This window comes from Delphinus delphis, chromosome 1 (assembly GCF_949987515.2).
Source record: "Delphinus delphis chromosome 1, mDelDel1.2, whole genome shotgun sequence".
Taxonomy (NCBI): domain Eukaryota; kingdom Metazoa; phylum Chordata; class Mammalia; order Artiodactyla; family Delphinidae; genus Delphinus; species Delphinus delphis.
In genome coordinates, this window is record NC_082683.1 from 97,193,213 (window position 1) to 97,220,168 (window position 26,956).

The 26,956-nt window shown below is 47.4% G+C and overlaps 2 protein-coding genes across 7 annotated transcripts in view; one reads left to right on the forward strand and one right to left on the reverse strand.

Annotated features, from left to right (window-relative positions):
• The window catches only part of CEPT1 (choline/ethanolamine phosphotransferase 1), a 36,536-nt gene extending 30,435 nt beyond the window's left edge, over positions 1-6,101 (forward strand). For all 5 annotated transcript variants that reach the window (XM_060027070.1, XM_060027063.1, XM_060027054.1 and 2 more), the window contains exons 6-9: positions 3,335-3,466; positions 3,957-4,115; positions 4,610-4,735; positions 5,331-6,101. In XM_060027070.1, coding sequence (XP_059883053.1) covers positions 3,335-3,466; positions 3,957-4,115; positions 4,610-4,735; positions 5,331-5,450 — 537 coding nt within the window. In that variant the 3' untranslated portion in view covers positions 5,451-6,101. The remainder of the gene's footprint in view (positions 1-3,334; positions 3,467-3,956; positions 4,116-4,609; positions 4,736-5,330) is intronic.
• A 2,463-nt stretch (positions 6,102-8,564) lies between these two features.
• DENND2D (DENN domain containing 2D) lies at positions 8,565-26,742 on the reverse strand. Of its 2 annotated transcripts, none has more exons than XM_060027169.1 (12): positions 26,543-26,742; positions 21,571-21,746; positions 20,646-20,758; positions 19,529-19,598; positions 18,746-18,823; positions 17,523-17,663; positions 16,141-16,289; positions 13,592-13,769; positions 10,713-10,754; positions 10,216-10,300; positions 9,649-9,888; positions 8,565-9,171 (listed from the first exon to the last, which is right to left on the reverse strand). In XM_060027169.1, exons 1-12 carry the CDS (start codon positions 26,598-26,600, stop codon positions 9,095-9,097), a joined length of 1,407 nt encoding a protein of 468 aa, XP_059883152.1. In that variant the 5' UTR covers positions 26,601-26,742; the 3' UTR covers positions 8,565-9,094. The 2 variants fall into 2 exon arrangements, with proteins under 2 accessions (XP_059883152.1, XP_059883142.1); XM_060027159.2 differs by lacking the exon at positions 26,543-26,742 and adding an exon at positions 22,308-22,524.
• Positions 26,743-26,956: the final 214 nt, after the last annotated feature.

Consider the following 26,956-nt stretch of genomic DNA (forward strand, 5'->3'; position numbering starts at 1 on the left):
CTAGAGCCCGCAAGCCACAACTACTGAGCCCGTGTGCTGCAGCTACTGAAGCCCACGTGTTCTTGGGCCCATGTGCTGCAACTACTGAAGCCAGCGTGCCTAGAGCTTATGCTCCACAACAAGAGAAGCCACTGCAATGAGAAGCCCACGCACCACAACAAAGTAGCCCCCGCTCGCCACAACTAGAGAAAGACCATGTGCAGCAACAAAGACCCAATGCAGCCAAAGATAAAAATTAAAAAAAAAAAAAAGTAGTAGTAGATTAAACGTGTAATAAACCAGGAGACACCTTCTGGAATCCAGTTAAGGCAAATGGTGGGTGTTACTACAGGTGAAGTTTCAGAATTCATTAGGTAGAACTGAAGACTTGCTGTATAGTGTAATTTATTTGTATCTCATTCTTAAACTAAAAGACTTAAGTAGTGGCTTTATACTTAACTAAATCAGACATTATAAACAGGCATTCCCACATTCTTTGGAAGGAAGTATCTAATCTCAAAATGATACTTTCTGTTTCTGCTGAAATTTACAAAGCCTGTAAGAATATTTTATTATGCTCATAAGAAAACTTGTCTAACAGCTTAGTAACTGATACTCTGCATTAATCCAAACGATTAAACCAAAATCTGTGTCCATTTAATCTGGTACACCTGAGAATTTAAGATTTTTTTTTAATCTCTGAAAAATGAACTACATTAAACTGATATTATTTGGCTACATAATTTTATGGCATGAATCCAGAGGATTTTACCCTAGCTGTAGAGCAGACACCATGACCCAAGGGAGTTCTTATTCTTCCCAGTCTCAAAGACCATTGACATTCTGGGTAGGCCTGAGATAAAAGTGTTTTTAGTACAGCTTTCTGGCTGTTTCTGTAGAGTGGATGCACTTTGATCACCCTGGATATGTTCCAGGAGGCTGAGGACAGAAAGAAAGATTGGGAAGGACAATGTGTCCACCCTCCTTGTTCTTGAGTGTGAGGTGAAAATGGCAATAATTTTAATACTTTTTAAAAGTGATTGATCAGTGCTGATTTTTAAGTGATCACCTGGTGAGACTTGGGGTTCCTCTGACTTCCGCTTTCCCTTCATGTTGCCTCATTTTGTTGTAGCTAACTTCCTTTTTTCTTCTTAACGTGACGGCAAGGTGTGTCACGTATTTTGAAATACGGTAGTATTTCAAAAAAAGACATTCTACGTAGAGAGAGAAAGGGAGAACATCTTAATCTATTTGGTAAGTTTATACTGAGCACCTACAATATCCAGGGTTCTAAAAATCAATTCAAACATAAACCTACATTCAGGAGCTTATGTTTTGGTGTATGTAGCTATCATATATGACAGAAGTGAAGAGGGCCCTAAGAATGTTTATGATTCTTTGCCCCTACGTCTATAGCTTGCTTACTTGGTTTGTGGTCCAAGCCATTTACTAATTTGCCTGGCTTTCGTAATGTTGCTGTTTATCCTTTGTTCTTTCAGAGAGCAAAAATTTCCGTGATCCTAAAGCATTTTCACCAAATTTTAAACACATTTGTGATGCAATGCAGTTCAGTTGTGGCACAGATTACTGCTACACTAGAGTTGGCACTTGTTTAGTGCCCTGGCCTTAATACAGGCATGCCCCTGTAATGGATTAATGCTTCACTTCTTTTGAAATCTAAGTGAGTGTAGTATTTCCTCCTTTGCCAGACAGGTCCTTTGTCTTTGGAGGGAAAAGGAAACTAGACAGAATATTGAATTTCAGCCAGGTGCATCAGACTTAGATTGTAATATCCTTAGTTTTCTGAACTGGAGCAAAAAAGTCTCTTGGAGTTCAAAGCAACCATGGTGTTGATTTTCTCCTTTATTGAAAACAAGCTCTGAGCTTGGACTGTAGGGTTTGGAGATCAGTTAGAGAAGGAAGGAGACAATTTAAGATGCTCCGTGAAGTTCTGGGCTTAATTTTTAAGTTGACCTATTTCATTTTAGAAAATTAAACACTGCCACAGTACAACTTGAAATTTGAATTGTTGATTTCCCTGTTTTTTTAGACTGCAGTTTTGCAAGAGGTCGTAGAGTTGTGTAAATAAACTGAGTTCTTGAGAGTTTTAAAGAAATAGAGTAGCTAAACATTAAATTTTATATCTATCAATTTTACCAGGGTTTTATACATACAAAAAATAAGAAGTGTCACATTCTTATTTGATTTTAAAAGTGTAAGCAGATGGCATCCCTAAAAAGTGTAGACAGCCCTGATTAAAATGTCTTCATTGTAAGAACTCATTGCCTATTAAACTACTGTGGGCTTTTGGAATCTTATTCCTAGGGTCATTTGTTTCACTTAATAGAATCTATCATTTTACTATTCCTTTCTTTTCAGTCCATATTGGACAAAATTGGAGACTTCAGAAAAGCTAAAAAGAGATGTGCAGAAAGAAAGAAAATCTTAAATGATTTTTAGGATTTAGTATTATACAAGTGTATTTAATTTTAAATGAGGTATATTGTGTTCACAAGTTTAGATACATGATCTCAAACCATTCAGCCCCCCTTACTTTAGGTAAATCAATTCATATTTTCATATACTGTAAAAATTTATTATTTACTTCTTCTGAAAAGTAAACATATGTTAAAGTTTCGGATTCACAATTATAGAGCTGTACCTGCTTGGGTGTGCTTCACATATTTTTCGTCCTGTCCCTGAGTTTGCTCTGCTCCAATCAGAATCTCTTGACATCAACATGGGAGCTGTTTTTACTCTTATGTGAAGCTACAATTTGAGATTACAGAAGCTCCTTGAATATGAATGCCTTCTTAGTTGCTTTCTACTTTTACTAGCTGGCTGTATTCTAACAGTTTGGAATTGGGAATTCTCTAGTTTGCAGATTTTTTAAATCTAGTTGCAAATATTTCTAGTCCTTTATGCTCCATGCTTTCTCTCATAACAATTAGTAACGAATTACAGATTTAGCAGTAGAGTTCAAAAAATGCACAAAGATAAAGGAAAAGTACACTTCTTTTATTAAAAGGCCAGAAGATAGCCTGGTTCATCATTGCGAGATTTCTGGGATGCATTAGGTGAACCTTATTTAGCTATGACACGAGCTAATAAAGTTGGATCAGTTATTTTTTTTTAAGTTGGTATCAGAAGTCAGATTAATTTTTATGTAGTCTCTCATTTCTTGAGACTTTATATTGTTTATAATGGAAAGGTTAGGGAAACTTCCATCAATTTAAGTATTTACTAAACTAGAAGGAATGGAGAATATATCAGAATATGAATCAAATGTTTGCTTTGTTTTCTTATTTTGATTTATATATATATATTAATTGTTTTCTCTCTCTACCCATTAAAGATTCCAGTGCTGAATATTCAAATGAAAATTTTTCCTGCGCTTTGTACTGTAGCAGGGACCATATTTTCCTGTACAAATTACTTCCGTGTAATCTTCACAGGTGGTGTTGGAAAAAATGGATCAACGATAGCAGTAAGTATTTCTTAAGATTTCCAGTGATTGTGCTAGGACTTAGTTTTGTAATCACTTTGTTTTTCATTTGAATTGTTATTTGAATTAATTAAAATCATTGTTAATTGAGAGTTTCCACTTAGTCTTAAAAAAACCCCTGAAACTTCTCAGTTTTATTTACACATGTATACATTTATATGCTTTTATTTGCATATTTTTTGTGCATGCAGACACACACTTTTATACACACACACATATATATATATATATTTTTTTTTTTTTAAGTGCGATCTGCTTTGTAAAATGTCTGCCCTCTTAAGTAAAATCCTCAGTTTGTGCCTAACTGCTTGTGCCATGCTGCTGCTTTTCCTTAGCTGTTCTGGTATTCAGTTATAAAAGCTGCAGGCTCTCAGACACCGTGAGGTTCTTAGAAGTTCAAGTTGATCTGTCTTCCATCAAGCAAATCGGTATAGAATACCACTAACTCCTCACTTCTCTTTACTCTGTACAGGGAACAAGTGTCCTTTCTCCTTTTCTCCATATTGGATCAGTAATTACATTAGCTGCAATGATCTACAAGAAATCAGCAGTTCAGCTTTTTGAAAAGCATCCCTGTCTTTATATATTGACATTTGGTTTTGTATCTGCCAAAATCACCAATAAGCTTGTGGTAAGCACCAGAGTTTTTGTCTGTTTTCTTTTTAACTTTCATCTTATTTTGGTTTTATGGCCATAGTTTTCATTTCATAATTTCCTAAGCAGTTCTAGAGTTTGCTGTCCTCTAATCAAAATCTCTTGATGTCAATATGGGAGCCATTTTTACTCTTACATGAAGCTACAATTTGAGATTACCAGAAGCTCCTTAAACCTCTACAACTCTTCTTTCTATCCACATTCTTCATTCTCATTCTTCATTCTCATTCTGTACACTCAAGGCTCCTTGTGAAAAGCATATTTAGGGGGACTTAGTTGGCATGGTATATACCTTCGGTGTATAGCTCTCACACCCACTTTTTGTTGTTGTTTTAGTTTTGAAAGTTCAACAGATATTGCTAAAGAATTCTTGAAACTTGATATTTGATCACAATACTGATTTACTGTGTAGCTCACAATTGCTTTAATATGGAAATGCCTGCCTACATCACCGATTCTCTTTATTCATAGGTGGCACACATGACTAAAAGTGAAATGCATTTGCATGACACAGCATTCATAGGTCCAGCACTTTTGTTTCTGGACCAGTATTTTAACAGCTTTATTGATGAATATATTGTACTTTGGATAGCCCTGGTAAGTTTTGTACTGTGTTCTATTTCATGATTTGAAGGGTACTTGTTTTCTGTTTCAGTGGGCCAGTCCTGAGAGACAGATCGTATAATTGTAATGATTTAGAATACTAGAAAACCACATTTATGGGACTTCGTGGGAGTTCCTCATGGCTTCATCTTTGAGTCATTTTTTGTATTATTCTTATTAGTCCTGCCTACATCCTGGCTCATAAATTCCATATTTCTAACTGTAAAGCAGGAGTTGGCAGACTACAGCTTGTGGGCCAATGGCCAGTTTTTGTAAATAGTTTTATTGGAACACAGTCATGGCCATTCATTTATGTATTGTCTGTGGCTGCTTTCATGCTACAGTGGCAGAGTTGAGCAGTTGTGACAAAGAGAGTATGGTCCACAAAGCCTAAAATATTCACTAAGTTTGTTGCTCCTTGGTGTAAAGGAAGAATCTTTGAGGAAATTGAGTTATTAAATTTTATGGAATTGAAGGTAAATTTCAAAATAAGAGAAGAAAGAAGCCTCTCCTCTTGGCTTTCAGGAATCTTAGGGATGGCCTAAGCAGATTCCTGAGAATCTAATAGTATCTTTTTTTTTTTTTTTAGGTCTTCTCTTTCTTTGATTTGATTCGCTACTGTGTCAGTGTTTGCAATCAGATTGCGTCTCACCTGCACATACATGTCTTCAGAATCAAGGTCTCTACAGCTCATTCTAATCATCATTAATGATGTAATTGATGTTATAGGAAACTCATGTTTTCTGCCCGAAAGAATCTGAACATATTAAGGAGAATGGGGTGGTTAAGAACAAATATAATTTATAGTAACCAACGTTATATATAACTTTTATTCTTTGTTATTGGTAACACTCCTTAACTATCCCTGTGTGAGAATGGGAGTTTCAAGTTCCATCCCGTAAATTGTACATGTTGTCAAACAGGGTTGGCCCAAGAAAGCATGCAAGAAAAAAATGCCATGTGTTTGTAATTATCCTGGATTCATAGTAAAATTATCATGGGGAGCAGATCCCCAGTGGTGGAGATTTCTAATGTAGAATATTTGCAGGCCAAAAGATGGTTGCTTTATAATTTTAACAAATCATCATCTTTTAGTGACGTCCTTGTTTAGTATCTTCTCAAGCTTTCTTTACTGAGGAGCTCAGCTTGTGGCACAGATATATCTTGTGAGGTGGAACCTAGTGATAAAGATCTTGAATTTGGATTGAAAGGTTTCCGATCTTTACATTATTGAGGAAGTCATTTTTTTTATTGCTCAAGAAATGGTATCTCATGGGCTTGGGAAATCCTGTTAGCATGCATAATAATGTGGTAACTTCGTCGATCCATTTATTTTTTTAAATAAATATATGATCTGAAAGCCAGTCTTCTCAGTTTTATTCAGTGGAAAGATAAACTAAGTTTTAATGTCGTTTTTAAAATTTTTAAGCAAAATTTATTTCTGTTCTTTAATAAATGAGGAAATTCAGTCAGCTACATCATCATTATGTGTCCTGTGACCTTTCTATTTTGTATAAAACTGTTTAACTTAAAACACAGGAGTGCTGGGCCTCCCTGGTGGTGCAGTGGTTGAGAGTCCGCCTGCCGATGCAGGGGACACGGGTTCGTGCCCCGGTCCGGGAGGATCCCACATGCCGTGGAACGGCTAGGCCCGTGAGCCATGGCCGCTGAGCCTGCGCATCCGGAGCCTGTGCTCTGCAACGGGAGAGGCCACAACAGTGAGAGGCCCGCGTACCGCAAAGGAAAACAAAACAAAACAAAACACAGGAGTGCTATGTTCATTTTCCCTCTTGGTAGATTTTTTTGGTTGTGGTTGTGTCACCCTTGATATTATAAATCTTTTTTTCCCTTTGAGAAAACAGAATCATAATCTTAAAAGTCCAGAGGGGTTTAATAGTCACCTGGTCTAGGAATCTCAAACCCTTCCCCCAGATTTTTAATGAGAGAGGCTTGGGCCTCTCTAGGCAATTATTGAAAATTTGCACTCTCCTTTTCTGGCTACTCAGTATCTGTACAACAGTTTGAATTGAAAACCAGGTGTCCTCAGTAACTATAAACCAGATCTGTTTCCATTGTATATAGTTCAGTTGCTTGAATGAAGAGGGAGACAAGCGGAAAAGGTTTAAGCTATTGACTAAAATGAGGTATCTTACTATTGATTTTTATTTATACCCTGTTTCCATAATCATGGATACACAATAGCTGTGCTGCCTTGCCTGGCAACCAGAACTCTTCCTTGCACTTTTAATGATTTCATCAATTCCATGTAATCTTGATTAGCAATGACTGTGAAACCTTTCATTTCTTTGCTAGAATGTAGCAGGAAGGGGAAGTTTCTCACTGCCTTTGCTTGCTAGCAACTTCTCCAGCATCTGGGGTAGAGAAGTACATACAGGAAAATGCTAGGGCGGATCAAATGTTGCAAGCTAGGACAAAGGAAAAAGAAGGAGGGATAATTAACTAAAGTTACCTCATTGTCTTATTATATTAGATAGACAGAGCAAATGTTAATTACCTACAGTGGAAATTGAGGTCTGGAGAAGCTCAATGGCATACCAGTGTCACAACAGTTACTCCTTTTCCAAATGGGGACTAGAATCCAGATCTTCTGAATCCTAATCCATTGTTCTCTCCTACACCACACTAGGTTTTAGTGGGCTGAAGCTACAAACTGAGATTCTAGAATCTTTTTCAGTGTAAACGAAATCTGGAAGACGTTCAGGTATTTGGTGTGCTCTTCCTTCAGCTCTAGATAACCATCCGCATCATATCAAGGGTATGTTTATAGTAAACCTCAGCTGGTCCTAATTCTTCTTGTGATCATATTATATATGATTTTGATACCTGGTTAGGTATCAAAATTATCTGAAGAATTTTAAAAAATACAGGTTCCCAGGTCCTATTGCTAGAGATATTTGGTAGGTTTGAGATGGGGCCTCATATTTTCATAAGCTCCCCAGGATTCCAGTCCTTGTTAAACCTTTTGAGTTACAACTAGGCTTAGGAACCACTGTCATAAACTACCTAAAAAGGTGCAATGACTCTTGGAAGCTGTGAAGAGTAGCAGCATAGTTAGGGGTGGCATGTGGACGGAAGAACATGTGCCACCTGCAGTAGGTCTCTGTGACCCTAAAATAAAATTATATTGGCTTTAACTTCAATTTGGTAACCCTAGTCCCCATCCCACCCTCCAACAACATTTGTGTTCTTTGTACAGAATGCAGGGGCCTCTGAGGGCCACACTCACATACACACATTAAAAAGATGGAATTTTTGAAAAACAAGATGCTTCTAAAAGTTTCCCATCCCTTACAGTGTTTAAACAGAAACCGTCCATAGAGACAGAGGGAAGATGGACCAGGTGACTACTAAACTCGTTTGAACTTCTAAGATTTTGATTCTCTTTTCTCAAAGAGAAAAAACGTCAATACGGGGATCCCTCTACCTTTAGCTAAAGAGTTGAACTGGGCTTCTCAACATATTGAAGTTGGAAGTAGGATGTCTAAAATGGAAAGTTCCAAACTGGAAGTGATGGGCAGACAGACCTATTGATGGAAACAATGTAGTGTTCTTCACTGGCTTCTGTCAACTGAAATTCCTACCCTCAAGTTACTCGACTGCAAATGCTTCACTCTGGCTAGCAGCCTTTCCTCCCAAGATTCTGGAAAACACACCGAACTAGAACCAAGAACTGCTGCCGTGTCCCCAGTGCGGTTGCTGCTTTTACCAGTATCCCTCACCCTTCCTATTAGAAGGCTCTGCCGACCCCTGTAATCCCACCACTCCAAACACAGTCCCAGAGTTCTGGGCACTATTGCCAGGTCCTCTACTTCTAGCGCAGTTTATTCTCACATCTATTGCCTTGTTTTCCTGGTTTTCTCTCCATAGTGGAAGCCAGAGATACACATTTAAAGAACAAGAAGATTTTCATCTTTATTCTTATCCTCACATGTCCACAGACCTCTTCTTCTATGTGGAGAAACTGAGCCTTTGGGCCACAACTGCTTTCCCTGTTGAGGATTTTGTAAGAGGTTCCTGGAAGAGGGCAGTTACAGCAACTTGTAAGACTCTACAACACCTCTACTACTGTCTCCTGCCCGGTGTCACCTCTGCAGGAAAGGCAGCTTTGTGCCCAGCTCTGTGAGCACAGAGGTCAGAGCCTTCCAAAGTCTTGAGAAAGCTGATTCCAGGGATCCCAAACTCAGGACACCAACTTGAAGCAAGACCTGGTTACCAGGACTCGGAAGAAGGCTGTGGATTCTGAGGGCTGAGAGCTTCACATCCTACCATGCTGGCAGGGGCCAAAGTCCACAACTGGCCTATAGGTCTAGTCACTGCTGTTCACCACAGCTCTTATTTCAAAGTCTTTTCCTTTGGTTTCTTCTGTTTCTTCCGTTCCTCGTATTCAAGTATTTTCTGTTGGAAATAGCCTGTGGGTTCAGATACATGTGTTAAGAGACATCTAATCTGGCCAGGCAGACTTAAGATAAGCTCAGGAGTGAGGGTCAGGAATATCCTCTCTGCTGCCCACGCTCCCAGACTACACCCACATTCCTGCCAGGATGCCCAAGCCCTCACAGGTCTTTGGAGATACAGGTATTTGATTTGGCCCCAGAGGGGGCCTAAAACAAATAATAATTAGTAGGAATTAGCTCCAGACTAAAACAAAGAGCATACGGCCTCCTGCTGGCTGATGAACAGAGCAACTTCTGCAAAGTATCAGCTCAGGAGGCATTTTCTTAGGCTTCAGGTTCTTTCCTTCCAGCCCCGCTTGGTAAGATTACAGCTATTTTTGTGGGCCTCTAGAGAGAAATGCTCTTTCCTCCCCTCCTCTTCATCGTAGGGCCACACCTGACTTGGAGGCAGTGACCCTCTGGGCTTGGATTGATAGGGGCCTGTCACTATACCTGCAGGAGGGTTCTTGCTCTTCTCAGCTTCCTGGATGAAAAGGGAAAAGAGCTGTGTCTTCACAAACTTCTTCACAAATCGGCGGTTGGCCTTGGAGGTCAGAGCCTTATAGAAGCCCCGTTCTTGGAAGTGGCCTTGCCCATTTGCTTCCCGCTTGATGTAGGAAGCGTAGTGGCCCACAGTCTTGACAAAGAACTGCACAAAAGGGCCTGAAACATGCTCATTGATTTGTTCAGAAGCTGCAAGGAACAGAGACCATCTCAGGATAGTGGAAGGATGAAACTACCCACTCTTACCTCCAGTGGCTTTCTTCGCAAGCTGAAAGCTCTTGGAGAAGGGGTGAGGTAGGCTTCATAACTACTGATTGACTGATTAAAATGGGAGACTAGATATGGGTTCACCATTGCTTAGGAAGAATAAAATCTCATACTCGCCCTAGAATCAAGGCCTCTGGGACTAGCCCAGGACTGCTGAGTGAATTTGTTTTAGTTCTGGAAGGGAATTATTGGGAATCATGCCCTCAAGCTCTTAGGAGAAAGCCAAAATAAGAGGAGCCTAGGACTTACTCTGTGACCCCTTGATCCCCTGACCAAGAGATTCTAAGATGTCCTCCTGAAGCTTGGGTGGTAGGATGTCTTTTTCATCACCAACCTAGGAGACAACAGAGGCAGCTCAGAGGTTAAGCAGTCAGGGGGGAGGTGTGAAGTGAAGTGTCGGCAGAGAGTGTGAGGTGGGGATGAATTCTACACCCCACTCTTCCCCCCACCCCCAGATAATTGGCCACATAGAAGAGAAGCAACAGAAGCTTTGACTCTAAACACTAGTAAGTTTCTCTATCCCTCTGGTACTTGGTTTATATCCTTGCCCTAAAGGCACTAACACCGACTGCCTTGTGAAGTCATCTGTCTTTGTCATGGGCTCCTTGAGAGAGGAGAGATCTTGTTAGCATGGATTCTCACTCAACAAAAGTACTTAAAGTTTGTTAAAGTAAGTGGAACATCAGTGAGACTAGAGCAATTGAATTGGTGGTGGGTCTGCTGGGGATCTGAACCGAGACACTTACTGACATTAAGAAGGTTCCTTCACAAAGATTCACCAACAGGACCTGAAAAAAACACAGAACAGCTTGATCTCTTCCCCTTTCTCCATTTCTGCCTGTGGTTGTAACTTTCAGCCCAAGTAGCAATAAAATCAGCACCTTAAGTTCTCATTTCCTGTCTGATAGTCTCTTTTCTCACCACCCCCTCTTTCCTGGGAAAACGGTGTGAGGGTGTAGGAAGCAGGAAACAGGAGGGAGCTGAGGAAAATGGGACAGACAATATGGGTAAACCGTAGCCAGTCACTCCCTTAATAAAACATTGATCATGGTAATGGCTTCTACATATGCAACATTTAGTACATGGCACACATGGTGCTTTGCACATTTTATCTCATTTAATCTTCCCAGTGCTCCCGTAGAGGCAGGTACTGTGCCTGTTTTGCAGATGAGGAAACAGACCCAAAGAAGCTAAGCTGCCTGAGGTGATACTGCTAACAAATAGGACAGTTTCCAAGCCGAGGTTGTGCTGTCCCTGGGACTACGTCTTTCTCCCGACAACTCTCCTTCAACTTCCTTCCTTCTGGTCAGCTTTAGGACAGGGATGGACATCTTTTGATTTTTTTAACGCTCACAACAACTTTATGTACAATTGCCTGGAGTTCCATTTATAAAACTCCCACAGAGCTCTGGGCCTTCCAGCAGGAAACAGCGAGAGGAGGAAATGAGCCCAGGGTCAGCAGGAAGAGGGAAGGAAAGGCAGTAACCTGTGTCTATAGGCTGCAGGTAGGACAAGCACAGGGCTGGAACTTGGGAGACCTGAGCTCTAGTATCAGCTCCATCATTGCCTGAGAGGCCTTCAGTCCAGACTAGAGATGACAAATAGGCATCCTGCTGGTTGGATTCCAACCTACAGATCTGTTTCTTTTTGCCTCAGAGAATTTTTAAATAATTGAATTCAGTTTCCAATATTTAAATTGGAAAATTTCACATAAAATTTGGATTTGGGGCTTCTCCTGAAAAGTCAGGAGCTCTAACACTGATCCACATACAGATGGAACTGAGTTACAGCTGCCCCCTTTAGTCAAGGCCTGTGCTCAGCAGTTTGTCATAATCCCCCGAAGCCTGTGTTGGCCATTTAAATGCCTGCTGGCTCCCTCTTTTCAGTTTGTGACCCTTGGTCTCGACAGGTGGGTGAGTGATCCCTGCATGCACCCTTCTCCCAAATAAAAAGAAAGAGAGGAACTAGGAAGTGTGCCAAGAGACAGAGCAAGCACTGTAATTATCCATCGTCAAGGGAGAAAAGTTGAACTAGTTCAGGCCTGAAACCACTTGTATACATAGGCTCAGATGCCTTCACTCAGGGCAGGCTGTTTACTTCGGGGGCTGGGAGGTAAGAGTGTGTGAAGAAATTTTTTGTGAAGTTGTTCCCAGAAGTCTTTCCAGTACTTGGAAAGACTGTCTGTCAAGCGTTCCCTTCCAGAGAGTGGACGTGGGGAGTCAGGGAATCCCCCTCCCCTTCCCTGGCCCCTAGCCCTCTCCCTTCCTCACCCCCTGCCCATTTCACGGAGCAGCTGCAGAGGAATAAAATAGGCCAAGGCTCTTAGCGAGCAGGAGCTGGAGTCTGTGTAGCCTTCCGGTGTCTTCCCGCCAGGCCAGTGGAGGAAGAGCCACAGCTGAGGAGATAGAGCTGTAGCATCAGGAAGTTCCATAACTTCTGGGTATGGGGCATTTTAAGTCATTGCTAAACATGGGGCTGATACTCTGTCCCAGTTAGTCACAAGGCAAATACTGGCTCAAAGGGCATGTGTACTCAGCAGTCCTGAGGAGGGTTGAGCGGGCCAGCAAAGCAAGGAAGGGAAACAGAGCCTGCTTCTTTACCTCCCAGCAGCACTCTGTGGAAGAAAGGCTTTGGTTCTATCTGCTAGATTCCATCCTTGCCTATGTGGCTTCAGATAACTCAAATGAGTTATCTGGACCGCAGATACTTCTTATGTAAATGGAGGAAGTCCTCCCACTAGGGTGGGTTGCAAGCCTTCAGTAGCTTACTTCTAGGCCCTGCCTCTCCCCTTGGTAGGCCCTTTGTCTACACAGAGGGAGTCAGTGGTTAGCCCGTGCAGACAAACCGAAGTAGCTCTTCTGGCTTGAAATTATCATCATGTGCTATCTCTTGAAAGTTCCTATTGACAACTCAAGCAAAGCACATGTTTTGAGTTGTTCTTCCAACACTGGAGATAGATTTATGTTATTAATGCCTATTTTCACCACTGATCTTTCTGGTGTATCTGGAGGCACTGCCAAGAAATAAGAAGCTGACAGAGATCAAAGGGAATTTGGACCTCTATCCTCATTAGCCAACTGAGCTCTGAGCTAATCAGAAAGATGACCCTTGCTACAAAAAAAAAAAATCTGCATTTTCAAGGCTTGTTGTTTGCAGGAAGGCTATGTCAGTTCACTTCTAAGCACCGCACCGTGAACAGCCCCCAGTGGGGTGTGTGTTGTATAGACCAGCTGTTGTACAGACCAGCTGTGCTCGTCCGTTCAGAAGAAAAACGGGACACCTGGGGCCTGCTCATTAGGACTAGCTGGCCTAGGACAGTCGGGTGAGCCCTGAATAAGCCACGTGCTGCCCCTTAAGCCCAGGGAAATCATTCAGGAGGAGGGAGCAGACCCTTATTGAGTATCAGCTATATGTCAGGCACCAGGCTAGGTGCTTTATGCAGAATTTTTCCCCCTAGGATCCCTAGGAACTGAACATTGTCATTCCGATATTACAGATGAGGGAGCTCAGGCTTAAAGAGGTTAAACAACCTGCGGCAAAATCACCCAGCTGTTAGTAGCAGAGCTGGGATCGGGATCCAGGTCTGCCTGGCTCCAAGTCATGCCCCCTTCTTGCGGCATCATACCTCTTCCATGGGGCTCTCCATAACCTCCTGCCGAAAGCGCATTTGGACTCCAACCATGAAGGGAGTGGGGCAGCAGACAGTGGCCAGAAGGCTCTCGGGGACAACAGGGATGTAGGTGTGGGCCCAGCTGAAGGGGTAGAGCAGCGCCGCAGCAGCATGGATGCACTGAGACAGTGTGCTGGGGACAGGGCACAGAGAGTGAGAGTCAGAGGGGCCTCCCTGCGCCTCCACCCCCAGGGACCCACCCCTACAGCCCACCACTGACAGCAGCTGCTCATGCTGCCTGTAAAAGCAAGTCTGGGAGCCATGCCAGTCACAGAGCTTGTGACTACTTGTAGCTGGGAGGAAAGGTACAGAAACTGGGAGGCTGAGGCTCCTCTCATCAAGGATGGGGCCTCCATTTGATCCTTTTCCCAGTTAAGTCTTCTCAACTCACTTCCGGGGGTGGGGGGGGGCGGGGGAGTGACTCTAAAGAGGGGAGGGAAGAAGAAATGTCTTCATTGTTCGAGTCCCTTCTCTGTGCTTACCACTGTGCTAAGGATGTGGATACCAGGAAGCATAAGACTGGCTCTGCTTTTAAGGAACTCAGTGTAGTTAAGGAGACAAACGTGTAAACATTGGGGTGCAGCAGAGAGGTCAAGCCTGTTTCCTCCTTATGTCTCATCCTGAGTCTTTAACTCTCACAGCTCCCTCTGGCCACTCGTGGTTATTTCAAGTTACCGGGTTGGTGCCTGAGTTTGCTTGGGAAATTCCTGGATTCCAGGAACCTCTGACCAGCAATTCCTACCTGGAAAGTCCCACAGAAGTGGCTCCTCCACCCTTCCCAACGAAGCATTCCCTGTGTAATTATTGCCTAAGTCACAACTCAGGCCCAGCTCCCCCCAATCCCTCCCCCCTTTGCCCCTCCAACACACACACACAACCCCCCTTTCTGTCTTCTCTATTCTCCACTGGCTTTCACGGCTCTTCATTTCTCCAAATTACCCCAAAGCCAAAGCCAATCAAAACACAGATGCAGAAACCTTGTTTCAGCTCTTGGTATGGAGCTAGCACTTCCTGAGTTAGAAAGATGGAGTCTCTGAGAGTCTCGCCAAGGCTTAGGCTGACTGGAAGTCCCCTTCCTGCCTGAGTTGCAGAGATCTGAAACACTCAGTGTAGGAAGGAAGTGGGGAGTGGTGGAGTCTCCCTGAAGAAAGTTAACGCCTGAGAGATGAGTCTTGCCGGCCTTTGCCCATGTCCAGGCCAGAGTCCCCTTCACTTCCTAAACACTGATCTTAGGAGGAAAAGGCCAGAATCCCAGCTCCAGGTGTGACAGAAACTTCTCAGTCCCCTACAGGGCAGAGAGTAGAAGAGCTACTTCCAAAGCAAAAGATTACACCACTTTCCACAAGGATTGGCCTACGACTGGTGCCTTTTCGGTTATCACTGATTTTTACAGAATTTTCAACCCACAGACCCCCATTGCCTGCCCAAGCTTCCTTTCCTCTAAAACCCATGACATTCACCTGGCCCTCTGGCCTAATATTTGGGTCCCTAATATCCTTTTCTTCTTCTTCCCTAAAAGATAAAACCAGGGTTGTCAGCCCAATATAAGCAGCTTTCTCCATCCCAAGACATAAATAGGTCAACCTTCTACTGTCTTACGATTTTTCTCCCTTCTCTATTCTGTCACACATCTCCCCATGTCTTTCTCAGACTTGAAGCCCCTAAGAGGTAGAGACCAAGACGTGATATTATTCTGCTTCAACTATACACAGGGATATAGTCAACTATGAACTTATTATTAAGAAAAACAGCTAGCACTTACCAGTGTGTGCCTGGCAGAGTGCTAGTTACCTAATGTGCATTACTTCATTTAATCCTTACCACACTCTTATGAAGTAGCTACAGATCTCCATTTTACAGATAAGGAGATCATGACTTCAAGAAGTTAAGGACCTAACCTAAGGAACACCATGTAGCTAAAGGTAGAGGAAAAGAACTTGAACTTTGTTCTGCTGATTTCAATACCTGTGCTTTCTTTTCAAATGGGGATAATTCGACATTCCCTTAAGGTCTAGGACCATGTCTTATTTGTCTGTATTTTCCTGATGCTTGGCATCTGGTAAACAGTTGACACACAATAAGTGTTTGTTGAATGAGTGAATAAATGGACAAATGACATGTGTTTGCTACTAAGGATAGTGCGCTTGACCTCCCTACCACTATATGACTTCCTGCCCTGTCCTCCCTCAGCTTCTCGAGAGCAGAATCATGTCTGCATCCACCCTAACTGGTCTCCTCCAGGGCTGTCACGGGAATACTTCTTGTACTTCTCAGTGCTAAATCACAAACCTCCTTCAGGCTTAGGCAGTGATCAAGTTTGGAGGCAGAAACAGGGAATTATAACAGCTATTTTCTAGGCTTAGTGCAGATCAAGGCAGGGTGGCAGGAGGGTGGGGAGCACACAGGTCCTACAGCCTGATTTCCTTCGAGAACCCTCCAGTCTATTCCTTGGAACCCAGGGATGCCAGTCAGTTCAGGTGACCCCACTCGGTGGCTGGACCAACCTGAGACCTTCTGCCAGGAAGATGATTCTTCTCTCCAGCACTGCAGAGGCAAAGATCTGAAGAATCTGCTCAAAACTGAGACAGCGCAACAGAGAACTAAAATCCACGTGCTCTAGGTGGGAGTCAAGGGGCCGCGTCAGCGAAATGAACTGTGGGGAAACCAGAGAGAGGGGGGGAGTCACCACACTGAAAAAAATCACACAAACCCCCGAAAGCTGGGTCTCTACCAGCCTCCGCCCTATCTTCCCCAAAGGAGTACATCTGACCGTGCCTCCCCACTGCTAAAAACCCACCCATGGTTTCCCTACGCTCTGAGGATGACACTGATGTAATCCCCTACGTGGCCCACAAGGCCCGCCTCTCTCACCACCTGCCTCACCTCGCTTCCCCGCATCAACGCCTTTCCATTCCTTGAGCATGTCACACTCTTTCTTGCCGGAGGTTCTTCCCTCCCTCCCCTGGGTTGCCTTTCACTCTTTTTCAAAAAAACTAACTTATTAGTTTTTCATTGAAGTATAGTTGGTTTACAATATTTTCTCTCTTCATTCTTATCCTCCTTTATGTCTCAGAGGCCTTCATTGGCCACCTAATGCAAGGTGTCAACCTGTGTTTCTCATCATTTTCCCATGTAGCATCCTGTTTTCTTTTCATCACAATCATACAATTTTTAATTATTTATTTGTGTGTTTACTTATTTAAGTCTTGCTTTTAGCTCCATGAAGTCAGGGACCACATTCATTTTATTTACCGCTTCGTAGCCAGAAAATAGTCTAACTTGGTGCATAGCTAGCCTGCCACACTTATTTTTTGAATAAGTGAACAAGCCTAGCCCCTCCCCTTATTCCGATCTGGGGAAGCAGAGGACACAGCAGATTATCCAGAGTACCAGGGGTCAGGACTGGAATTCTTAAAACAACGTTCTACTTGCTGCTTTGTCTGCTTAGTGTCTTAAAACAATAGCATCCCCACTGTGGCATGGGTGGGGACTCAGGGGTGGGGATGTGTGATAAGAAAAAGACAGGTGGAGGCCATAAGGTAGAGATATAGGACAGACACCGGAAGATAAGTGAGGTAATGGGGAAAAGTGGCAGTTTGGCGGCTGGGGGCAAAGGCCATTCTAGGACCAGGAGCCTCAGCTTACCTGATTTATTTATTATAAATAAAAGTCTTGGTGGCTTAAACAGTAAGTAGGTCCTTGTGAGCATCAGGTTGGGAGGATCAGAACATTGGGGTTTGACTTTCAGCTCTGCCGCCAATAATTCGAGCCAAGCCCCAGTGCCTGCCTGGCTCAGTGTCTGGTGAATGGGAGCACTGTGACGAGAGGTGCCCCAGGAACACGCCCCCTGCAGTCAGGCAGGGTCTTGTCCATTTTGCTCACCCACCTCAGTGCCTGAGTCGGGGATGAAGCTCTTGAGGGTGACGGTCTTCCCAGGAGCAGGGAAGGCTGCCTCTCGGAGGCCCTGCATGAATGGGTAGATGACTGCCATGGAGATCTGATGCCTCTTTTCCACTTCATCCAGGATCTGTACGGAAGAGGACCACAGGAAACGTGACTCAAAGGGACGCTCCCAGGCTGGTAGCTGAGATCTCATGTGTGAGGCTGGTCCCGCCAATCCTTAACTGATTCTTTCCTCCCTGGCAGAAACCAGTCTGCTGTTTACCTCCTGCGCAAGACCTGCTTTTGCTCCTAGCCTTCTTCTTTTCATCTTCTCTCTACCGACCCGTATTCCTTCCTTCTCCTAACATCAGCACGAGCTACCTTCCCCAGGAAGTCATTCTAGAGTAAACTCGTCATCCCTGATGGTACCATGTTCATTTGTGCTAGATGGAGTGGGAGACTAGAAGCTGGGCCTCTTGGGTGCCACTCTGCCCTCCAACTTCCACCAGAGGCTCCCCAGGTCGAGGGATGGCCTTCATCCACAGAACCCTGCACAGATGAACCATCCACCCAAGCCAAGGCTGATGGAGTATATTACCTTCACCCTTCAAGGGGCCTGCCTGGGGCAGAGCACACTGATGCCCTTTTCTGGCCACTAAGACATGCCGCGTCCATTCGGAAGGACTCCTCTCTGATCCCAACTCAGGTGTACTAGCACTCAAATTAGCTCCAGCAGAAGTCCTGGAGACCTCAACTTCCCCCTCTACCCTGGAAGGAGTCAGAGGGAGTCCCCCAAGCCCCGCTGTATAATTGTCTTTATATCTGTTTAGTATTCTGTCTTCTTCATGTATCATGTCATCTGAGCCTCACACCAACCCATGAGATAGGAAGGGGAGGGATCATTCCATGCATCTGACAGATGAGGAACTGGAACTCCCCACTCCTAACCTGGAGCTCTACCCGTGTCCCTCTCCAGCTGCATTCTTACCTGACTAGACGGGGAGCAGTGGGCTTTCTGCAGGGGAGACAGTCCTCTAGCTTCAGTTCCTACTTTTCCCTAAAGCCAAGTCCAGCCCAATCACCTGTCTGCCTGAATCTCCCCAGGGTGCCTCGCCTGACCCCGGCTGTGGGGGAGGAGCACAGGGGGCTCAGGCAGGGCAGGCAGCCAGGTGGACCTGGAGGCTCAACAGGCCCAGCAGGCCCTGAGGAATCCCGTTCCACCCCTACCTTGGAGAACAAGCCGAAGCAGCCAATGCAGCTGATGATGCAGTACACCCTGGGGAGGCGAGGACCACGGCCGGCGGGCTAGGGAGGGACGGACAGGCTCCTTCAGTGCTGCAGCCTCCCCAGGGCCTCTATGCAACTGGGGCTGATGGGGCACAGGGCTGGTGGCTGGGGCTGGGGGATCCATGGTGAATGGTGGGCTGGAGGGAGAGAGACCTGGCTGTGCAGAGGTCCCACTCATGGGAGAGGCAGCAGGGAGGCCAGAACGAAATCCAAAGAAAGTGGCCTTGAGGGGGCTGGTTGGCTCAAGGGCGAACACTGCCTGCATCGGCACCAACACTATCAGGGGTGAGCAAAGAGGGAGCAAGTGTGTTGTAGAGACGAGGAAACAGCTAGGCAGGAGAGCGCTATGAAAGTGACTTGAGAGCCCAAGGACTGAGCTTCGTTGTCCAAATCCCAGGCCAGGCTGTGGGAGGCAGGGGCCAAGTCAATGAGGCCTGGATAGAGAGGGCGGGGAGCAGGTTAGAAGGAAGCTTCCCCCCGAGCTGGGGACAGTAGAGACCAAAGCATGGCAGCAAAGGTGCCCTGGGTGGGTGAGGAGGGGTGTGTGTCCCCATTCTTGTGAGGTGGCACAGGGCACTAACATGGCAGCAGGTACTGGGCTGTGCTCTCTCTACAACCACCTCTGCCAGGGAGCCTTGGCTTTTGCAGCTGAGGCTTGAGCAAACCCAGCTGTGGAGCAGAACAGGCTGCAGAGAGGAGGGGCCCGTTCTGAGCTCTACAAACCAAGAGGCGCCTGCAGTATCCAATCTTCCTGCTGCCATCCACGTTGGTCAGGACAAACGAGAAGGTCTCCCTGAGGAAGAGCAGACAAGACCTGGTTTACATTTGCTCACTGGGTTCTTTTTATTCCTTAAGATTTATTTATGATTTATTTATTTATTTTTGGCTGCATCGGGTCTTTGTTGCTGCGTGCAGCCTCTTCGTTGTGGCGAGAGGGCTTCTCTCTAGTTGTGGCATGTGGGTTTTCTCTCTCTAGCTGTGGCACGCAAGCTCCAGGGTGAGTGCTCTCCGTAGTTGTGGTGCGAAGGTTCCAGAGCACGTGGGCTCTAGTTCAGGCATGCGAGCTCAGTAGTTGTGTCTTGGGCTTAGCTGCCCTGCGACATGTGGGATCTTAGTTCCCTGGGATCGAACCCGTGTCCCCTTCATTGTGAGGCGGATTCTTTACCACTGGACCACCAGGGAAGTCCCTGCTCACTACATTCTAAAGCAGGAAGGCAGTCAGCATCAGAGCAGGGCTGAGGGGGGTGAGGAGGGTAAAGGGGAGCTGCTGATTAATCCTGAGAGTAACCGTAACATCAGTAATTTATTTAAAGTGCTTATTGGTGTCAAGCTCTAAATGTATCATCACATTTAGTTCTCAGAACAACCCTTTGAAGTAGGTTCAATCACTATGCCCACTTTACAAATAAAGGAACTGAGACTCTGGGGGAGTGTTTCTCATCCAAGGTCATTCAACTCATAAGTGCTAAAGCCAAAACTTGAGCTCAGGCAGTCAAATTCCAGGACTCACGGCAAAAGGCTCTGGCATACAAGGGACTCCTTAGAGGCCAAAGGACTTCTAAGTCCATCTTCTGCCAGAGGCCGTCAAAACACAGTGACTAGCTCCTAGGACAAGTGAAAGAGCCTCGCCCTTCTGTTAGAAGGGACTGCTTAACCTGGTTACCCGAGCTCTCTTGCCTCGAGGTGTCCCAGGCAAGATGTTTAGAAATGAATCAACTCCAGCCCCTCCCCATCAGGAAGGAAGCTGGTGAGAAATCCAGTTGACGGGGGGTGCAGGAACCCCGTGGTTCGCCCTTCTCCTCCAATCCCAGATTCCCCCGTCCCAGGGCCGAGCGATTACCTGGGATACTCAGTGAGTGGGGCCCACTCATTCCCATCTGGGAAGCAAAACAAGGGGATGGCTCCGAGCAGCCGTTCCTCCTCCTCCTGTTGTCCCCGAAGCAAGTTCTCTCGCTACAAGGAATGGGAAAAGAGACAGGTGGATGTGGAGGTAGGAGCAGGTGGAGAGGGCTTGGGGGCTGGCGGGCTACTCTGTGCCCATCACTGCATAGAGACTGCGTTCTGGGTCTGGCTGGAAGAACCCCAACGCTGAAACAGTCCCTCCCGGGCCAAGTCTACATGAACCTGAGTTGGACTTCAGTATCCTAAGGATCTACATAGTCAGGAAGGGGGCCAGGACCATGCTGAGTGCAGAAAGGCCCAGAGACCTCCTGGCTTCCTGGGAGGACCACATCAGAGAGATACCGCATCTGAGAAGAGAAGCGGCCAGCTCAGTAGCCTCACTGTCAGGGTTAATGAGAAAGATGCCCTAACCCCACCCCTTCACCCGCTGCGGGACCAGACAAGAAGGAGTCTGATGCTTGGGCTGTGGCCACCAGCTACGTGCCTGCCCCACCCTTTCCCTCCCACCCACCCCAGGGAGGGGATTCCTGCGAGGACCTCTGGCAGAAGGTAAGATTCTCTACAGAGAAGGGTGGCTGAGCATAGAATTTGGAAGAATTAGGAGGTCCCCCAAACAGCAGAAGAACTAGCCTAGTTTCCCAGCTAGGGAGCCTAGGTCAGTTCGTTACAGACCTAGATTCTGCGGGTGATAAGAGAAAACAGGGCTGGACCTGAAGGAAACAGGAGCAGTGAGCTCAGGGCAGCTCTAGACGAGCCCCCTGCAGGGTGGGGGCTGGGGATGGGGAGACGGCACCCCCCCACACCCATCGCCTCTCAAACACCCGAACCCTCTGTCCCCCATTGCCCCTTCCTTCAATCCTTACCTTGGGGAACTGGTAGGTGATTGTGGGCTCATAATCATCCCCCGAAGGCTTTTTTTTGAGAGAAACCACGAGGAGGTATTCAAAGAAGTGCTGCCCTCCGGCAAAGTTGGGTAGACAGTGCTCCTGGGCCCTTTCTGGTTCCTTTACAACTTCCCCCAGATTATCCTGGGGAGGTCCTGAAACCAAGACACCAGGGCCCACTGGTATCTCATTGATCCAGGCCCCGAGTGGAGGATGTGAGGCTCCAGTATCTTTGGCACTTCTAGGCCGTCATACCGACACCGAGGTCCCTGGAGCCTGCCCAGCACCTCAGGTCCAGGCACGGGATCAGAGCCAACTGGGCAGTTTCCGTGCCTGCCTGGGAGATTTGGAACCACCGGGGGTGGGGGGGCAAGAGGAGGAAAGAAGTCACTGATTCGGAAGCCAAGGAAATATACTGGGGAGGTCACCTGGGAGGCCCGAGGCCCCAGGGTAGCAGAAACTCTGCCTAAGTGAAACAGTACACCCCGAGTTGACTTGGACTCAAGAAATCGGAACAGGCCAAGGGCCACGTGACTGTGACCACAGGGCATGACCGGCTCTAAAAACCAACAGGGGAAACCTCCTGGCCAGGTCACATGGGGAACCAGGGGAAGGATGAGATATAAAAGAAGAAGAAAAAGAAGTATTTCAAGGAAGAAACAGCCCCATCGAAGAGGGTCACCCTGGAAAAAAGAAGTAGCTAATCCAGTCCAGACCTGCTCCGTGTCGAGGCAGCCAGTTGCGGAAGCGCCTGAGTATCCCGCCTACCACTTGTCTTTCCATCTTCTTGGGCCTGTAAGGCATGGAGTGCTTGCCTTTCCTCTAACAGACTGGCTACAGAAAACCTGAGAAGGCGGCTGCCGTTTCAGTCTCCAGCCACAACTCTATGAAGCCAAGCCACGTGCTGTCTTCCAAATAGGGGAGAGCAGTTTCCATCCTATGCACCCAATAGTTGAGCAAGGAGCCCGTGTGACAGGACCCAGAAAGGCAGCAGAACGCCTGCACTGACAGAGGCAGCATCCTGGCACTGCAGCTCAGACCTCAGCTCCTCCCAAGAGCCCCAGGGTGTGGTGAGAGAAAAGGTCATAGGCAAACACCTCCAGAGCCCAGCTGCTTCTGGGCTAAGGGCTTTTAATTCTGGGCTGAAGGTTGTGCAATGGGTTTATTTACAACCCCTTGACAGTGGAGAATGCCTTGCCAGTCCCAGGACAGGGATCTTATATCTCCATAACTGATTCCCGACCTTTCACTTCCTAACTCAGTCAATGGCAGCAGATAACCTCTGCATGGCCCCCTGCTGCTGCACTCTGGGACTTCCAGGACTTCAAGGCTGCAAGCAAGAGCACAGGACCAAAAACTCCTCACAGCAAGGTTGCCCCTGCCTCCCCTGATTAAAATCAATAGACTTGACCTCATTCATTATTTAAGTGGAGAAATTGTTCTAGCAAGAGGAATTCCTGGATATCAAAATGAACCTAATCCTCTCCTGGTGGTGAAATAAAGAGCAAAGTCCATCTCTGGGTTGGAGAGTTCCTGATATCTCAGCACAGTCTACAATGGTGCATCTTTCATCCCCTGCAATATGTCCTAAGGCAAACTTGTCTCACTGGGACCTGTTCCAGGGCTCCAGCAAAGAATCCCTCCTCCCAGATAGGAAGCACTGACTTAGGACAGTCTCCCTGGCCTACAGTAGGGGACTGGTTGCATCAGTAGCCTGAGGGGCACTCAGTGGAGTGGAAAGCATCTGGGTGATCTCCACCCCACCCCCACTCCTGCTCAGTCTTTTTTCCTGGTTTGTCCAGGTCAACAGTTCTGCACAAGCTAAGAGCAGAGCAGCTGGGCCCTGGGGCTCCAGTGGTGCTGTGTCTGGAGGCTGGGGAAGAGAGACAGAATAGCAGTTAATCACCTGGGAATCTCACATAAACCCTTGAGTGTGTAAATGCACGTGGTAAGAGAGAAAGACTTTTGCCAGGAGGCTGCCCCTAAGAGGAGCTAGAAGGCAAAAGGGTTTGGTGCCAGTGTCTGCCACTCCTGCAAAGAATTAATAGACCTCTGGAAGAATGTGTGGTGCTGAAATGGGGGACACAGCTGCTTGCTCTTAATAGTTCCAGACCTGGCCTCTGTGGACTAGTAAAAGCCAGTACTCAGTGGCCCAGCCATGACTCCTGGGGAGATCAAGGATCACAGTAAATAAGAATGTTTCAATCACTGTAGGGACTTCCCTGGTGGTGCAGTGGTTAAGAATCCGTTTGCCAATGCAGGGGACATGGGTTCAAGCCCTGATCTGGGAAGATCCCACATGCCACGGAGCAACTAAGCCCGTGCGCCACAACTACTGAAGCCCGTGCGCCTACAGCCCATGCTCAGCAACAAGAGAAGCCGCCGCAATGAGAAGCCTGTGCTCCGCAATGAAGAGTAGCCCCCGCTCGCTTGCCTGGAGCTAGAGAAAGCCTGCATGCAGCAACAAAGACCCAGTGCAGCCAAAAACAAAAAGGGAACGTTACATTCACTGCAGTGGTGAGAACAGTGACCTGGAACACTCGGATCTGTCACCACACCTTATCTGCAACCTGCACAGACTGGCTGCACAATCCTCGCCACCAATCTGAGAAACAAGCATCATCTCCAGACACAGATGGGGAAACCGAGGCACAGAGTAATTCAGGGACTATTTGGGGAATACAACAGAATCTGTCGGGGGTGGGAATGATGAGCGTTTCATGTTCACGCTCCTGCCTCCTGGGTGCAGTACACACCAAACATCCCACAAATGTGGATGCCTCCTGTTTGCAAAAGACCTTGAGAAGCAAAATCTTTTCCCTGGGCATTCCAGAACCTCAGGAAATGATTTCTTTCCCTAAATCCTTCGGGTTGCATTTTCAGCCCATTTCTTCCTGCTTTATCAGAAGAGCCAAGAGAACAGCAAAACTTACAATCGCAAACAAAAGAAGTTACTGGACTTTGGGGCTGAGGACCAAGAAATCCAGAAAAAAGTCTTCCCCCTTTCAAAGGGGGTTATCAACAGAAGGAAAACCTCCATCACACACACGTTTAATATGGGTCTTCTCATTTAATCCCCAGTGCCCTAGAAAGGAATTATTATCCTGAATTTTCAGTTTAGGAGGGAGACGCCCTTTCTAGGGAAGTCAGGAGTCTGGTTACACGTGTTCCTCCACCAGGAAGTGCCTCCCACAGCCCTCTGACAAAAGTCCCAGAACCAGCTGGAATATAGGTGAAGGGACTTTCTGGAACCTTGATCTGGAAAGCTGGCCCTTCCTCTTCTAGCTCAGCTGCTCTCGACCCAGGACCACCACCACTGCCAACCCTCCCATCAGGATGATTTACACCCATGCGTGTGTGTATACACACACACACACACACACACACACACACACACACACACACACACACACACACCCTCCTACCACACAGTTGCCTTGGGGCCAAAAGGGCAAAAGAGGGAGGGGGAAATTCCGGGAAAGGTGGAGGATAGTATGGAAGATGAAGAAGGCACACTCTCCTGCCCGCTAGGTGCCAGACCTCAGGACAGGTAATACTGGCTGCACATCTTACAGTCCCTCATTGTCATCAGGTACAGTCATCAGCCCTGTTTTGGGAACAACTGGAATGTTTCCTCTGGGCTGCAGGGAGCAGATCCCTGCCATTCACACAGGCTTCTGAGGGTCGAGGGAGACCAGGAAAGACCAAGCCAGTGCTCTCCAGAGAAAAGAGGCCACCAGCCCCACCCTGCATCTGCTCCTGCCACGGCACGCTCCCAGGCATCTGTCCCAACCCATGGTCTCTGACCTCTCCGCCTCAGTACAGGTGGAATGACCAGATAGATACTGGAAACCTGTGTTCAGGGAGAAGAGCAAGGGCTAGGGGTGGGGGACAGGGGTAATGGCAGAAGGAGCACTGATTCCCCCCTCCCAGGTCTCCCCAGCTCTGGGGCTTGGAGTAAGAGGGGGTCTCATTCAATCTTTTGACCACCAATGTTAGAAGGGGTAGACTGTCTTGGTATGACCCCTGCTTACTTTCCAATCGGTTCCCTTCTTCTCAGAAGGTGGGACCTCTGGACAAAGTATCTAAGGGTTGTGGCTGCTTAGCCATCGGGCTGGTCAGTGGTAAGCAGCAATAAATATGTGTTGAATGAATGAAAAAAAGAATGAATGAATTCCTAACTCCCTTCCAAAGCCCAGCGCCCCTGCTGAGAAGAAAGGAAGCGAATATTGACTGCTAATTTAATCCGTACAACCTTGTATGGCAGGAATCATTCTTCCTTCTGTAATGGGGGACCAAGGGATAAGGGAGTCTTGCCTTGCCGGGTTCGCACACTCTAAGGAAGCAGCTGAGCAGGCTCTATCCCAGCTCTGCTCGAGGCCACACTCTCCAGGGCTCCTCGCCGCCCCTAGGGGAGGGAGGGGGGTGACGTCGCAGGGGAAGGGCAGTGCTGTGGCCGGCGGCTGTGTGCGGGGCAAAGTCGCGGGCTCCCACGAGTGGAGTCCGGGGGCGGGGAGGCGGGGCAGCGCGGGGAGGCGGGCGGCCGGGGGCTGAGGCTGTGTCTCCCGGGCGGGCGCCGGGGCCCGGGAGCTGCAGGCACCCTGCGGTTGCCCCACAAACTTCCTGGCTGGTAGGACACGTGGCCCCGGGGCCCCACAACGGTTTCCTTTGGCTGGCGACCTCCCCTTTGCCCCTGCTGGCGTGGCTTCTCCTCTGACCTCCGACCCCTTCCCCACCAGCCCGTTTCCACCTCTACCTGCGCCCTTTCTCTCCAGCTCACCTGACCCCTGCCCAGCACCCCCGGAATGCCCCCTCAGACTGCTCCTCGATCGATCGCGACCCTCCGCACCGCCCTGCCTTGGCCCCTTGTCCCCGTCACCTCCTGTCCTGGCCCGCGGTCCCCCCGCTGTGCCCGCGCCCTCGTCCCGGCGCGCCCCGGCCCGGCACTAACCCCCACGGCCGCGCTTCAGTCTCAGGCTGGCTCGGAGGCGGCGGCCGAGCCCATCCATGGCCCCTGGAACACCCGGCGCCCGCTCCCAGGTCCGCGCCGGCCCCGCCCCCCCAATGCGCGACCTCGGCTGGCAGACACTTTCACTTTTCCGCGGGGGAGAGGCAGAGGGGGACGAGCCGGGACGCGACGGCACACCTTCCGGACTCCGGCCCAACCCCCGGCGCACCTGGGCGGGCCCGCTCTTCCCTGGGCGCCGGGCAGGGCTGCGTGGGGTGACAGAGGGCGCTCAACGCGCGTCCGGGAGGGGCGGTGCCACCTGGCTCCCACCCTCTGTGGGGCGTCCCGGGAAGTTTGACTTTCCGAGCCCCGCGGTCCGCAAATGTTCGGGGTCGCCACGAAGTCACCCTCCGCCTC